The 14,355-nt window shown below is 39.8% G+C and overlaps 1 protein-coding gene across 1 annotated transcript in view; it reads right to left on the reverse strand.

Moving 5' to 3' along the window:
* The window catches only part of prkcaa (protein kinase C, alpha, a), a 187,493-nt gene that overhangs the window by 23,889 nt on the left and 149,249 nt on the right, over positions 1–14,355 (reverse strand). The window contains exons 14-15 of the mRNA XM_058402440.1: positions 8,392–8,472; positions 5,976–6,083 (exon numbers count right to left, since the gene is read on the reverse strand). Coding sequence (XP_058258423.1) covers positions 5,976–6,083; positions 8,392–8,472 — 189 coding nt within the window. The remainder of the gene's footprint in view (positions 1–5,975; positions 6,084–8,391; positions 8,473–14,355) is intronic.

The raw sequence follows: 14,355 nt of genomic DNA on the forward strand, positions 1-14,355 counted from the left end.
TCCTCCACATCATCATCATCATCATCATCATCATCACAATCATCGCCATCATTATATCATCATCCTCCACATCATCATCATCATAATCATCGCCATCATTATATCATCATCCTCCACATCATCATCATCATCACAATCATCGCCATCATTATATCATCATCCTCCACATCATCATCACCATTATCATCCTCCACCTCATCATCATCATCATCATCATCACAATCATCGCCATCATTATATCATCATCATCACAATCATCGCCATCATTATATCATCATCATCATCATCACCATTATCATCCTCCACCTCATCATCATCCTTGCCATCATTATATAATCATCACCACCACCACCACCACCACCATCACCATTATATATCATCATTATATATCATCATCACCATCATCATTATATATCATTATCAACATCATCACCATCACAATCAACGCCATCATTATATCATAATCATCATCATTATCATCATCATTGTACATCACCACCCCCACCCCCACCATTATCATCATTATCATTATCATCATCATCGTTATATATCATCATCATCATCATCATCATCACCATCATCATGATGTTAGAGTAAAGAATTCATACATACAAAAGCTACCCATGAGTACAAGTCAAAAAATAAAAATAAACGAAGTGGTTGATCAGGCTGTTTAATGCAAATGACAACAAGCTTATTTCAAATATAATTTTAATACAGCTTAAATCCATATATCCCTATTCTTAAAACAAGACCTTTAACAACTATTTAGAACAAAATGAACTGGTTTCTCAAATATTATAAAATATTAAGTGTATTATACGTCTTAAAAACACTGCTAATAAATGAAAAAGCCCTTCCCAGGCACACACACAAACATTATATAGGAGTGGCTCTGCATTTAAAGTTGACTATAAAGTAAAAACTCTAAGTGTTAGTGTTGAATTCTTGAGCAAAGCCCTTAAAGCTGTGCTCTGATATGCGCTCGGACTGGAGTCGGCCTCATTTGTAAGTCAATTTAGATAAAAGTGGCTGCCAAATGAATAGATAAATGTCTTGCTTGTTCTTAAAACCCCTTTATTATCCACGCAAAATAATGAAGTGACTACCAGGCAAGAGCTCCAGGTAATAATTTAACTGGACAAACCCAAATGCTCTATCAGAGCTGCATGTTAAACTCCAAGAATGGCTTTCATAGGAAAGGAGTGCTACTGGAGTGGGAGTTTAATTAGATTGAGATGGCGCTGGAACATAATTCAACTGCACAAGATTGGGCTGGACTCAAATAAATATCAAGCTTGGGTTCGGATTTCACTGATAGATTTCTCACAGACTGGAGATTCTGGAGTTCTTTATTTCTCTTATACCACAGCAAACTGCTATATACACCGATCAGGCATAACATTATGACCACCTGCCTAATATTGTGTTGGTCCCCCTCCTTTTGCAGCCCTGACCCTTCGAGGCATGGATTCCACTAGATCCCTGAAGGTGTGCTGTGGTGTCTGGCACCAAGATGCACCAAGCAGCAGATTCTGTGTTGTGACTTACAGGACTTAAAGGATACTTTTGATAGATCCTGACCACTGCAGACCGGGAACACCCCACAAGAGCTGCAGTTTTGGACATGCTCTGATCCAGTCGTCTAGCCATCACAATTTGGTCCTTGTCAAACTCGCTCAAATCCTTACACTTGTCCATTTTTCCTGCTTCTAACATCAACTTTGAGGACAAAATGTTCACCTGCTGCCTGATATATCCCACCCACTAACAGGTGCCATGATCATCAGTGTTACTCATGGCACCTCTCAGTGGTCATAATGTTATGCCTGATCAGTGTCTATAAACAGCAATTACAGTTTGTTCTTATGTTAAAACAGCTGTGAACAGCTGTTTCCTTACCAGCATCTCTTTTTTCTATCTTATATATAAAAAATGCTGCATGTCCTGTTACAGAGAAAGTCTGTCTGTCTATCTATCTATCTATCTATCTATCTATCTATCTATCTATCTATCTATCTATCTATCTATCTATCTATCTATCTATCTATCCATGCAACCCCATCTATCTATCTATCTATCTATCTATCTATCTATCTATCTATCTATCTATCTATCTATCTATCTATCTATCTATCTATCTATCTATCCATGCAACCCCATCTATCTATCTATCTATCTATCTATCTATCTATCTATCTATCTATCTATCTATCTATCTATCTATCTATCTATCTATCTATCTATCTATCTATCTTGAACTCTTTTGAACAGTTTGTCCATCTAGGGAAACACTCTAACAGAAAGATTTCCTTTCAGATAAGGTTTCATGTAGCACATCTTTCTCTTGGAAAGCTACTCTAGCTTTAGTAGTAACGGGTATATCTTTAGTACCTTTAGAGGATATAGAGTACCTAGGTGATGAAGTGCAGCTTTAAAACTCTTTATATATAAGATGCATTGCTAGATACATGGATATGAAAGAAAAAAACACCAAGGGAACATTAAAAAAAAAAAGTTTTTAGATGGTTCAGGTGTCACATGGAAATATGTTCTTAAACAAAAAAGTTTAACTTTCCGGCATGATTCAAGCTTTACACTGAATATATACTGATTTTATTATTTATTATTTTTTATAGCACACAGACAAGACAATCTCATATCACTGACGTCAGTCAATCCCATGTTTGTTTGTTTGTTTGTTTTTACCCCAGTCTCATCCATCACAGCCTCTGATAGACCCATGTCTCTGTGTTGAAAAGTGCTCTGGACACAGCAGAGGCCAGCATGTACCTCAACAACAACAACAAAAAAAAACCTGAAGCAAAATCGATGAGTCGAGTTCCTCTGCACTTTCTCCAATGGTGCACGCGAGGCCATGTTTATCTAGGTCAGGCTTCTGACAGCCACTATGTATCCATTAATGGAGCTGGACTCGGAAGAGCCGTACAGCATGAGCACACGCTCACATGCTCAGGCTTAACAGATCCAAATGAATGAATACAGATGGATCATACGACTTTTCGATAAGTAAAGTGTGACGGAATGAAAGAGAGAGAAGAAATAGAAAAGAAAGGGATTCAAAGTAAAAAAAAAATCCACATCTGTTTCTCTCTCTCTCGCTGTCTCTCTCTGTCTCTCTGACTGCAACTAAACACAAATCATCAGATATGTTAGGAATGAAGCAGGGTTTGGTGTTGATATAACAGCCATAAACACTCATTCCCTCACCAAAGTGACAAAGTGTTGCCACTGGAGCCTCCTTCCAAAGACGTTCAATAAAGATGTCCTTGTCAAAAACCTCAACTCTGTTCTTGTGAATAAGTTGTTACTCTATAAGTTGAGACACGATAACATATTACAAGGAGCGCAGATATAAACCTGTGATGTGCCTCTGAGCCAGAAGTACAGTCAGAGCTGCTGTTATAGAAAATTCATCAACACCGTCTGACCAATCAGATTCAAGCTCTCAATAAAGCATTCAATCACTTTGAGCTTACAAAGTGAAACAATGGTGACTTCTGCTGGAGAGAGAGAGAGAGACAGAGAGAGAGAGAGAGAGAGAGAGAGAGAGAGAGAGACAGAGAGAGAGAGAGAGAGAGAGAGAGAGAGAGACAGAGAGCGAGAGAGAGACAGAGACATAGAGAGAGAAAGAGAGAGACAGAGAGAGAGAGAGAGAGACAGAGAGAGAGAGAGACAGAGACATAGAGAGAGAAAGAGAGAGACAGAGAGAGAGAGAGAGAGACAGAGAGCTAGAGAGAGAGAGAGACAGAGAGCGAGCGAGAGAGTGAGAGAGAGAAAGAGAGAGAGAGAGAGAAAGGAGGGGGCAGAGACAGAGTTACAGTTAAAAAGAATGAGAGAGTGTGAGAGAGACAGAGAGAGAGAGAGAGAGAGAGAGAGAGAGAGGAGGGGACAGAGACAGACATACAGGGGAGGGGACAGAGACAGACAGAGAGAGGGGGCAGAGAGAATGAGAGAGAGAATGAGAGAGAGAGAGAGAGAGAGAGATATCCATCCATCCATTCAGCTAGCACAGTCATGTCTACACTATATTGCCAAAAGTTTTGGGATACCCCTCCAAAATCATTGAATTTGGGTGTTCCAACCACTTCCATGGCCAGATGTGTATACACTCAAGCACTTAGGCATACAGACTGCTTCTACAAACATCTGTGAAAGAATGGGTCGCTTTCAGGAGCTCAGTGAATTCAAGCATGGTACCATGATAGGTTGCCTCCTGTGCAATAAGTCCATTTGTGAAATTTCCTCAATAGTAAATATTATCTCACCAAGTGCAATACAAAGCGTTGGATGCAGTGGTGTAAAGCACCCCCCCCACTCGACTGTAGAACAGTGGAGACGTGTTCTCTGAAGTGAAAAATCACGCTTCTCTTTCTGGCAATCCGATGGACGAGTCTGGGTTTGGTGGTTGCCAGGAAAAGGGTACTTGGCTGACTGCATTGTGCCAAGTGTAAAGTTTGTTGGAGGTGAGATTATGATGTGGGGTTGTTTTTAAGGAACTCTTCAGCATGCCAAGACAATTTCATACCCCCAACTTTGTGGGAACAGTTTGGGGATGACCCCTTCCTGTTCCAACATGACTGCACACCAGAGCACAAAGCAAGGGCCATAAAGACATGGATGAGTGAGTTTGGTGTGGAGGAACTTGACTGACCTGCACCTCAACCCCATAGAACACATTTGGGATGAATTAGAGCGGAGACTGTGAGCCAGACCTTCTTGTCCAACATCAGTGCCTGACCTCACAAATGCACTTCTAGAGGAATGGTTAAAAATTTCCATAAACACACTCCTAAACCTTGTGGAAAGCCTTCCCAGAAGAGTTGAAGCTGTTATAGCTGCTAAGGGCGGGACAACTCTATATTACACCCTACAGATTAAGAATGGGATGTCATTAAATTTCATCTGCATATAAAGGTAGACGTCCCAAAACTATCTATCTATCTATCTATCTATCTATCTATCTATCTATCTATCTATCTATCTATCTATCTATCTATCTATCTATCTATCCATCCATCCATCCATCCATCCATCCATCCATCCATCCATCCATCCATCCATCAGTCTTCATATTCAACCCAGTTTAATATTTGGCTCTCGTTCTTTCCCCTTCAGCGAATTGTCCATTTCCATTTGGTGAATTTGATTTGTGTTTTGTTCTGACCGCTGCTTTAGCTGAAAAAGCAGAAAAGCCACGTTTTTTCATCATCCATAAAAACCGTATCCAGCAAACGCTTCTCCGAAACAGAAGATGTTGACAGGAGTTACAGCACATACACTTGCAGGAAGGCAGGAAGTGAAGTGTCTGTTACAGACAGCATTGCAAGGTCAGCTTTTAAGTGGAAGGCCACGTAGTAGCAGCATTCTGTAGATTATGAGCGTTATTTCGTTTTGCCAGATAGTTATTGCATATGCTTCTGCCAAAGTGAGATGAAAAATTATGATTCTTTAAAATGTTTTTTAGATTAAGGTTGTCTTTAAAAAAAAAAGAGCAGTGTCCTTTACAGTTTTGATTAATAACATTACAGTCTGTAGCTCGGTGGATGGGAAAAAATTCTCTGATTGTCTCAAACACGGCTGAGTCTGAATAATTCATCACTATAGTCAGATAAAAATCGACTTATATTGTACGCGTTTTGCTCGGCAGTTTTTGCTGACTACGCAGAAAGACCTCAATGCAGAGAATCTGATATATGCTGAGCTGCTAGATTAATATATACATTATACAATACATACAGTCCTTGGCTGCGTTGTGGCTCGATCAAGTTGTAGCGCTCTAACGTCTGACTGCAGACCATTTGTTCTGCATTTTTAACATCTTAAATAAATCTAGCAGTTGTGGTTTCATAGCTTGTATATGTTCCCACTGAATGCTATAAAAGTGAAGTGAATATTACAGGAGACTGATAGAATAAAGGAATACACACGTCTGTGTGTGTAGTTGTGCTTACCCCTTTGCAGATAGACACAGCCTCTTTGGACAAGGATTTAGGGTAGGACACGTTGTGCTCCATGATGGACTGGAAGAGCTCGTCCTCATCTTCACCGTCAAATGGTGGCTGAAGATGGACAAGTTATAAAAGGCCTCATTAATGCAAATCCATTTAAACATAAGATATAATAGAAATGGTTACATAAAAATAATCGACCTCAATATTACCACTTTATTGATTCATTTGCTACAAATGCATGAAATGACCCCCCGGTCATGCTTTATTACTTGCTTAAAAATGAGTTTACTTCACTAATTATAACTTTGACAATAAAACATCCCATTAAAAAATGGGACACACATGAATGGAAATATTCCTGCTGCCCTTTTTTCCTGATACTATAATAAAAGGCTTGTAAATAGAGCCATTAGGTGTGTGTGTGTGTGTGTGTGGGAGAGAGAGAGTGAGTGAATACTGATATCACAAACAATGAAAGGTGGAGGTCATTACATAGAGCAGCATTCAGTCTAAAAATACCCAAACTCACAAGCCGTACCAGATTTAGCTCAGCATCCATGGAAGTAATCAATAAAAGCTATTGATTAAGTATACTGCATTGTACACACTCTAAAAATAGTTGATGAGAGTAAAAGATACACTCAATACAGATTGAGTCTAAATATAGGAGATCTGTGAGTGTATGTGTGTGGGAGAGGGTGTGTGTGTGTGTGTGTGTGTGTACGTGTGTGGGAAAGGGTGTGTGTGTGTGTGTAGGTGTGAGGGAGAGGGTGTGTGTGTGTGTAAGTGTGTGGGAAAGGGTGTGTGTGTGTAGGTGTGGGGGAGAGGGTGTGTGTGTGTGTAAGTGTGTAGGAGAGGGTGTGTATGAGTGTGTGTACGTGTGTGGGAAAGGGTGTGTGTGTGTACGTGTGTGGGAGAGGGTGTGTATGAGTGTGTGTACGTGTGTGGGAGAGGGTGTGTGTGTGTGTTTGTGTACGTGTGTGGGAGAGGGTGTGTGAGTGTGTAAGTGTGTGGGAGAGGGTGTGTGTGTGTGTGTGTGTGTGTGAGGGTGTGTGTGTGTAGTTTTGGGATTTTATCTCATAGCCAAATGTTCTGTAGTTATTGTTCATAGGCAAAAATCCATATGAAAGCGGTTGTCTGATGCCTATGACACACAAACTTGGAAAAGCCGTTATCTGATGGATTTTTCACGATTTCTGGGAGATGCATGTGTTTCGTTTTTTAACAATCTTCCTGGAAAGCAAGCCGTGGTGATGCTCTACTGCCCTCATGGAAGAAGAAATCTGTCTTGTTTACATCTGTGACAGTGAGCACTTATGAAGATCAGCTAAACACTGGATCTTCCAAATGATGTGAAGTACAGACTCGTTCATTCGCATGACTTTCTTAAACGAACGCTCTAAGGTTGCACGTTAGTCTGTTTTCTTTTCTTTTCTCTTCTCTTCTCTTCTCTTCTCTTCTCTTCTCTTCTCTTCTCTTCTCTTCTCTTCTCTTCTCTTCTCTTCTCTTCTCTACATTTTCACACCCTGATGCTGAACAAACGAACTGTGATTGGCTGCTTTACATATCAGTCAGACGCCCTCTTTTGCGATCCTTTACCAATAAAAGCTGCTATGGAGTCCATACCTTCTGAAGATCTGACTCTGTGACACCTAAAATAGCTCTGGCCAAAAACTCTTACACCTAAAATAGACCTTGCCAAATGTCACGGAAACCCAAAATTAGCCCTGTCTAACGTTACCTATACCCAAAATACCCCTGTCAAATGTCACCTACACTCAAATAACCCCACCCAAAGTAACCTTTATCTACACTCAAAAAGCATCACATACTCCACAAAATTCACCAAAAAAAAATGAAGCTTGGGTATTCAGCATAGCCTTCAGAGATAATATTGAAGTTATTTATGAAAAGAAGCTGACAGCGGCTTTAGAACTAGCAATTATTCTCGTGGATGTGGTTCTGGTTCGACTCGATTATACGCGGTATCCGTCATTTCTGGTTCATTTAAAAAATGTTAGTGTTTGATTTGAGATATTATTTCCCTCCAATCACAGTAATGAGAGTTCTGAAATAAAACTTTCGGCTTCGTGAACAAATAATAAGTGTCTGTTATATATGTAAAATGATGAGGGGAAGTGCGGGGATGTGATAGCTTAGTGGTTAAGGTGTTGGGATACCGATTGTGAGTTCAAATCCACAAAGCTACCACTGCTGGGCCCATAACCTATAATTGCTCATTTGTATAAAAAGAGATCAAATGTAAGTCGTTCTGGAAAAGATCGTATGCCAGAAATGTAAAATGGAAGCTGGTAATAAACCTCCATCAAGCACGTCTTCCAATGTAAGGAACATGACTACAGTGAAAGCAAACTGGTTCTACTGTAATGGTGATGTTATGGAAATTTCGCCTCACCTGTCCAGCCAGCATCTCGTAGAGGAGCACACCGTAAGCCCACCAATCCACAGAGCGGCCGTATGGCTGGTACGCGATAATCTGCACACATGAACAGAAAAGAAGTGTCAGAATCTGTGTGCATAAGGCTGCAATCACTTACTGGACCAATATCACATTTCCTTACACACACACAAACATATATATATATATATATATATATATATATATATATATACAGATATTCCTGTGATTGCTAGCACGTATCTTCTTCGCTGTATTATATATGCTATTAGTTAGTGTTTAACAGCATTCTGTCTGCCAAGAGGTGGCACGAAAAAGGCTCATTCCACCATCTGCTCCAGCACACATCCATGTACATGTATCATGTACACAATGATTAAACAAGTTCCAAACGAAATCACACCTTCACAGTGATGTTATGGGGCTTCCACATTTTATAAAGCCAAGTTCCCTTTAAAAAAAAAAAAAAGGTGTATGTATTAAAATAGATTGTAGAAAGCAGTAAACATGAAGCACTGTATCATCTGATATGAAAACGTTTAGATAAACTCTATTAGCTATTATTTCTATTATTAGAAATGGAATACTTAAGCGATTTTAATCATCCCGTGGCAGTTATGCTTGCTCTTAACTTCCATTATGATTTTATCTTTTCTATTACTTAATGTCTTCATTTTTTGTTTCTTTTTTCTGATTTCTTTAATATTTTTTTTCAGGAATAAGAACCTTTGGGAAGTGTAATTTGCTGTTTTCACAAATGTACATATTTGTACCATTAATATTTATCTACTACATGGTAATATAAATAAAGTGTAACTTGAAATCATTCTAATGACCAGTCTTGTAGCTTCAGTAATATTTTACAGGTATACATCATGCACATTTCCAGGAAAAAGATACAGAAGAACAGAACAAGAAGAAGCTTTTTTGTATTGCCACATATACATTACAGACAGTGGAATACTTTTCTTCGCGTATCCCAGCTTAGGAAGTTGGGGTCAGAGCACAGGGGCAACTATGATACAGCCCCCACAGCAGCGAGGGTTGAAGGCATTGCTCATGGACTGACTGGAGAGTTTATCATTACCTTGTACTGTAGCTCCACCTTACAAAGGGTATAACTTATCACACAGAGTGTTAATCATTCTCTGACCCTTTACTGGTGTCGGTTTCTAACCACAGTCCTGTCACTGGTTGGATTTAATGGGTAGGGTGACTGATCCAATTTTCATCTAAAGGAGAGAGTAGATGAGGGGCTGACATAGCAAACTGTGCTGAAGACCTAACATCACAGTGACCTGTATTGTAGGGCTCGTGTGATGATAAAAGTAGTGTAGTGACATCAAAATAAGCCTAGTATACAGCTATGGGATTCATTTTTTTTTACATCTTTGTCCTTGCTACCAGTTCATTACTGGATAGGTTTCAACATGAGATACTAAAAGGCTTCGGACCTAAATATTGTTACACAACCCCACACAGACTGGTCATTTAATAGTGTCCAGAATGAAAGCACAACACGCTGAGGTTCCCTACCTATGCTCCCCACAGCTGGAACCAACTCACATAAGATCTGATATGTTCTCAGACTTTGTTGCCAGTAAAAAAGACGTCTGTTGTCTGTTGCCTTTGATTAAAACCCCAGGCTTCGCTCCTCCGTCCTGTTTCTGTTGGATTTCTCCCCTCTAATTTTCATTTTATCATGATCTTTTGTATATTGATGCATCCTTTATAATGCTTGTATGTTTTATGTAAAACACACTATAAACTTCCCTCATCATTAATGCCTGCTTTCCCTGCTTGCTATTTAAAATGTTCTGGGATTTCAGCCAGAGCAAACCAGCAGCTTTGTAAGCCTCTGTCCAATTTTTTTTAAAGCCAATGATGGTGGCAATTATCCAACTGGCCTCAGCAGACGCAGGGCTGTTTAGACACTTTTTTAGGCAAGTCATGCTTTCATGATGAAATGCTTCGTATCTCTCAGCCAAAATACCTGCATTTAAAAACGTCTCCAAGGTTTAACAAGGTTAACATGCGGTCCGGACACGGTGGGGTACCGAGTCAGCTGGTCAGAATAATAGAGCTTTGTAATTGTATAAATGTGCCTCTGACAGTCACAGGACATATTTTTAATTCAGCCATATGTTTGTTAGCTTGTGTATAGAGAGTAGAGCAGTTTCAAGCTCTGTATATATATATATACACTATATTGCCAAAAGTATTCGCTCACCTGCCTTGACTCGCATATGAACTTAAGTGACATCCCATTCCTAATCCATAGGGTTCAATATGACGTCGGTCCACCCTTTGCAGCTATAACAGCTTCAACTCTTCTGGGAAGTCTGTCCACAAAGTTTAGGAGTGTGTTTATGGGAATTTTTGACCATTCTTCCAGAAGCGCATTTGTGAGGTCACACACTGATGTTGGACGAGAAGGCCTGGCTCTCAGTCTCTGCTCTAATTCATCCCAAAGGTGTTCTATCGGGTTGAGGTCAGGACTCTGTGCAGGCCAGTCAAGTTCATCCACACCAGACTCTGTCATCCATGTCTTTATGAACCTTGCTTTGTGCACTGGTGCACAGTCATGTTGGAAGAGGAAGGGGCCAGCTCCAAACTGTTCCCACAAAGTTGGGAGCATGGAATTGTCCAAAATGTCTTGGTATGCTGAAGCATTCAGAGTTCCTTTCACTGGAACTAAGGGGCCAAGCCCAGCTCCTGAAAAACAACCCCACACCATAATCCCCCCTCCACCAAACTTTACACTTGGCACAATGCAGTCAGACAAGTACCGTTCTCCTGGCAACCACCAAACCCAGACTCGTCCATCAGATTGCCAGATGGAGAAGCGCGATTCGTCACTCCAGAGAACGCGTCTCCACTGCTCTAGAGTCCAGTGGCGGCGTGCTTTACACCACTGCATCCGACGCTTTGCATTGCACTTGGTGATGTATGGCTTGGATGCAGCTGCTCGGCCATGGAAACCCATTCCATGAAGCTCTCTGCGCACTGTTCTTGAGCTAATCTGAAGGCCACATGAAGTTTGGAGGTCTGTAGTGATTGACTCTGCAGAAAGTTGGTGACCTCTTCGCACTATGCGCCTCAGCATCTGCTGACCCCGCTCCGTCAGTTTACGTGGCCTACCACTTCGTGGCTGAGTTGCTGTCGTTCCCAAACACTTCCACGTTCTTATAATACAGCTGACAGTTGACTGTGGAATATTTAGGAGCGAGGAAATTTCACGACTGGATTTGTTGCACAGGTGGCATCCTATCACAGTTCCACGCTGGAATTCACTGAGCTCCTGAGAGCGACCCATCCTTTCACAAATGTTTGTAAAAACAGTCTGCATGCCTAGGTGCTTGATTTTATACACCTGTGGCCATGGAAGTGATTGGAACACCTGATTCTGATTATTTGGATGGGTGAGCGAATACTTTTGCCAATATAGTGTATATATATATATATATATGTAGAGGTAGCTGGTAGTTGTCCTCAAATCCCTCAGAGAAAGATTTACTTGTGGTTACCCCCCCCATACCCCCCCAGCCATCCTTCTTTTTCTGCTTCCTATCGAAGTCAAGATGGAGTTGAGATGAAATTGAATGGTGCAATTTATTGCTTGATATATTGTGTATTCAACCATGAAATAAAATCACAAGGGTTAGAGAACTATGTCTGAAGCTGTAGGAATCAGTGTGCTATGTGAAGTGAAATAATTAATAACTGACATCTTACTGTCCATGTGGTGAAGGAGTCCTGGCTCATTAAAGGGTTAACTGGTTGGGTTTTTTTTTTTTGGGAACTTATTGCTGTGCCATATGTTGCCTGCAATTATGAGCATGTGTGTGTGTGTCTGTGAAGGTAAGTTAGATTTAGTACGTCTGCATGTATTCATGATTTCACTGGCAGTAAATGTTGTGTGGTTTACAGTATCCTCCAGAATCACTGGCTCTTCTTAAAAAGATATAAATAAAATAAAAATTCATATAAAAAGAATGGCACATGCATTGTGTAATATTTCTGCTTAAAAATATGAGCATTTTAGATATTAAGTAAAACAATTTTGTCTTTAAAACCCAGCTTTCATGATTGGCAGCAAAATAAATAAATAAAATAAAATAAATAAATAAATAAATAAATAAATAGATGACTTAATATTTGTTGGAGGATAATAAAGAGTCTCATAACGTAATGTCTAATAATGCTGGACTAGACATTTTTTTCTTTTTATTTTTTTATTCTTATTCAAGAAAATAATTAGGAGAAATCCATGTCCTTAAACCATTTTTGAGTTGATTTGGAATAAATAATTTGGTCTCAGTCTGAATACTGAAATATTTCTTCATTAATGGCTTAACCTCAGTTTTGAGTTGTACTTTTCTGCCACTACAGAATCTATGGTTTATGGCAGAATTCATAATGCTAATTAAAAATGGACTGTTGTCCCATCCAGGATATAATCCCTTCTTGTAATCATCTTAACGTTCTGGCTCTTCTACATCCTGAACCAGGTTTGATAAATATTCAGAAAAACGGATTGTGGTCGTATTTACGAAGGGTGCCAAAATGAATGGAGGACACTGCATGCTGATATAGGTATGTGTTTGCATTAATAATTGCTGTAAATTAGTTACAGTGAAACCCTGGCATACGAATTTAATTAGTTCTGGAGTTCTTAAGGAGGAAATTCGTATTGTGAAACAAATTTTCCTATAAGAAATAATGTAAATGCAGATAATCTGTTCCAGCCACCTGAAAATATTAGCAATATTCCCAATACGAAGCTTATGTAAACTGTATGGCTGATTACAAAGAACTGACCCAAGCCAAGCATTCCATGTCCTCACAGGAAGTTGTGCCACCAAGCTTGGGCTAAAAATAGAACACCACCAATCATAAAATTCGTTAACTTGCTTCAGTTAGCTTTGCTTGGATTTCCACTAACGCAAACGTGTCTTGAACAACTCCTGGATGTACGCGTGACTTAGCCGCCATTTGGTTTGTTCGTATGGCGAGAATGCTTTGTAGGCTAATGCAAATATCTTGCAAGATTTTAATCCCTAAGGCAAAAATTCGTAAAGGACGGCATTCGTATACCGAGGTTCCACTGGATTAAAGTTGTAGTACTACCATAGTATCTTTCTGGAAGTTGTTGCAAAATTATTCTTCGGTTACTTCACCCTACAATGTTTGTGAGTTTGGAAGAGATCTTTATATTTGTGCAATTAATTTTTTTATAATTACACACATTTTTTGTGTTTATGGATTCAGGGCCTAATCATCCAGGAACCATTTATATAGATTTAGAATCTTGATCTGTCATTTCGGGGCTATTTTTGAGGTTTAAGTTGCCTAAGGACAGAGTGTTCTGGCCAAGACAGGGGAAGACCAGAAAGATGCAAATAGAGTGCAGAGTGTTCCTCAAGGACTTAAAAAGAAGAAGATCAATGCTCTGCTCAGCCTCGGGTCTCGTCCATCTGTCAGCAACATGACCGCTGATGAAAGAAAACTCCTTGACAGCCACATTAGAAACGTTTCAATGTGCTGAATGGAAGGTTCTGGTATGTCACAGCTGTAAAGAAGTGTCACATATCCACTGTTATGCTCTGGACCCGCATCAACGTTTTCTTCCCAGATGATAACATGCTTATCGATAATGTATCATATCATGGCTGACGGAGTCATGATGATGCAGCCTTTTAAAACCAAAACGTATACGGCTCCATTACTGGGTGTGTTAAATCTAGTTGCTGGATCAGACATGATTCTAGGTGACATGCGATGACCTTCCTGTTAAGTTGCTCTGTGTGTGTGTGTGTGTGTGTGCAGTGTCTGGGAGACAGCAAACAAAAGACAAAGAGAGAAACGCGTATAAAAAAAGCCGTATAGCAAAGCTGCAATATCTTGTAAATGCATATTTGCTCTATTCATTGCTGTAAATATTATTTTTGTCAGGCAAAA

The sequence above is a fragment of the Hemibagrus wyckioides genome, linkage group LG11 (genome assembly GCF_019097595.1).
Source record: "Hemibagrus wyckioides isolate EC202008001 linkage group LG11, SWU_Hwy_1.0, whole genome shotgun sequence".
Taxonomy (NCBI): domain Eukaryota; kingdom Metazoa; phylum Chordata; class Actinopteri; order Siluriformes; family Bagridae; genus Hemibagrus; species Hemibagrus wyckioides.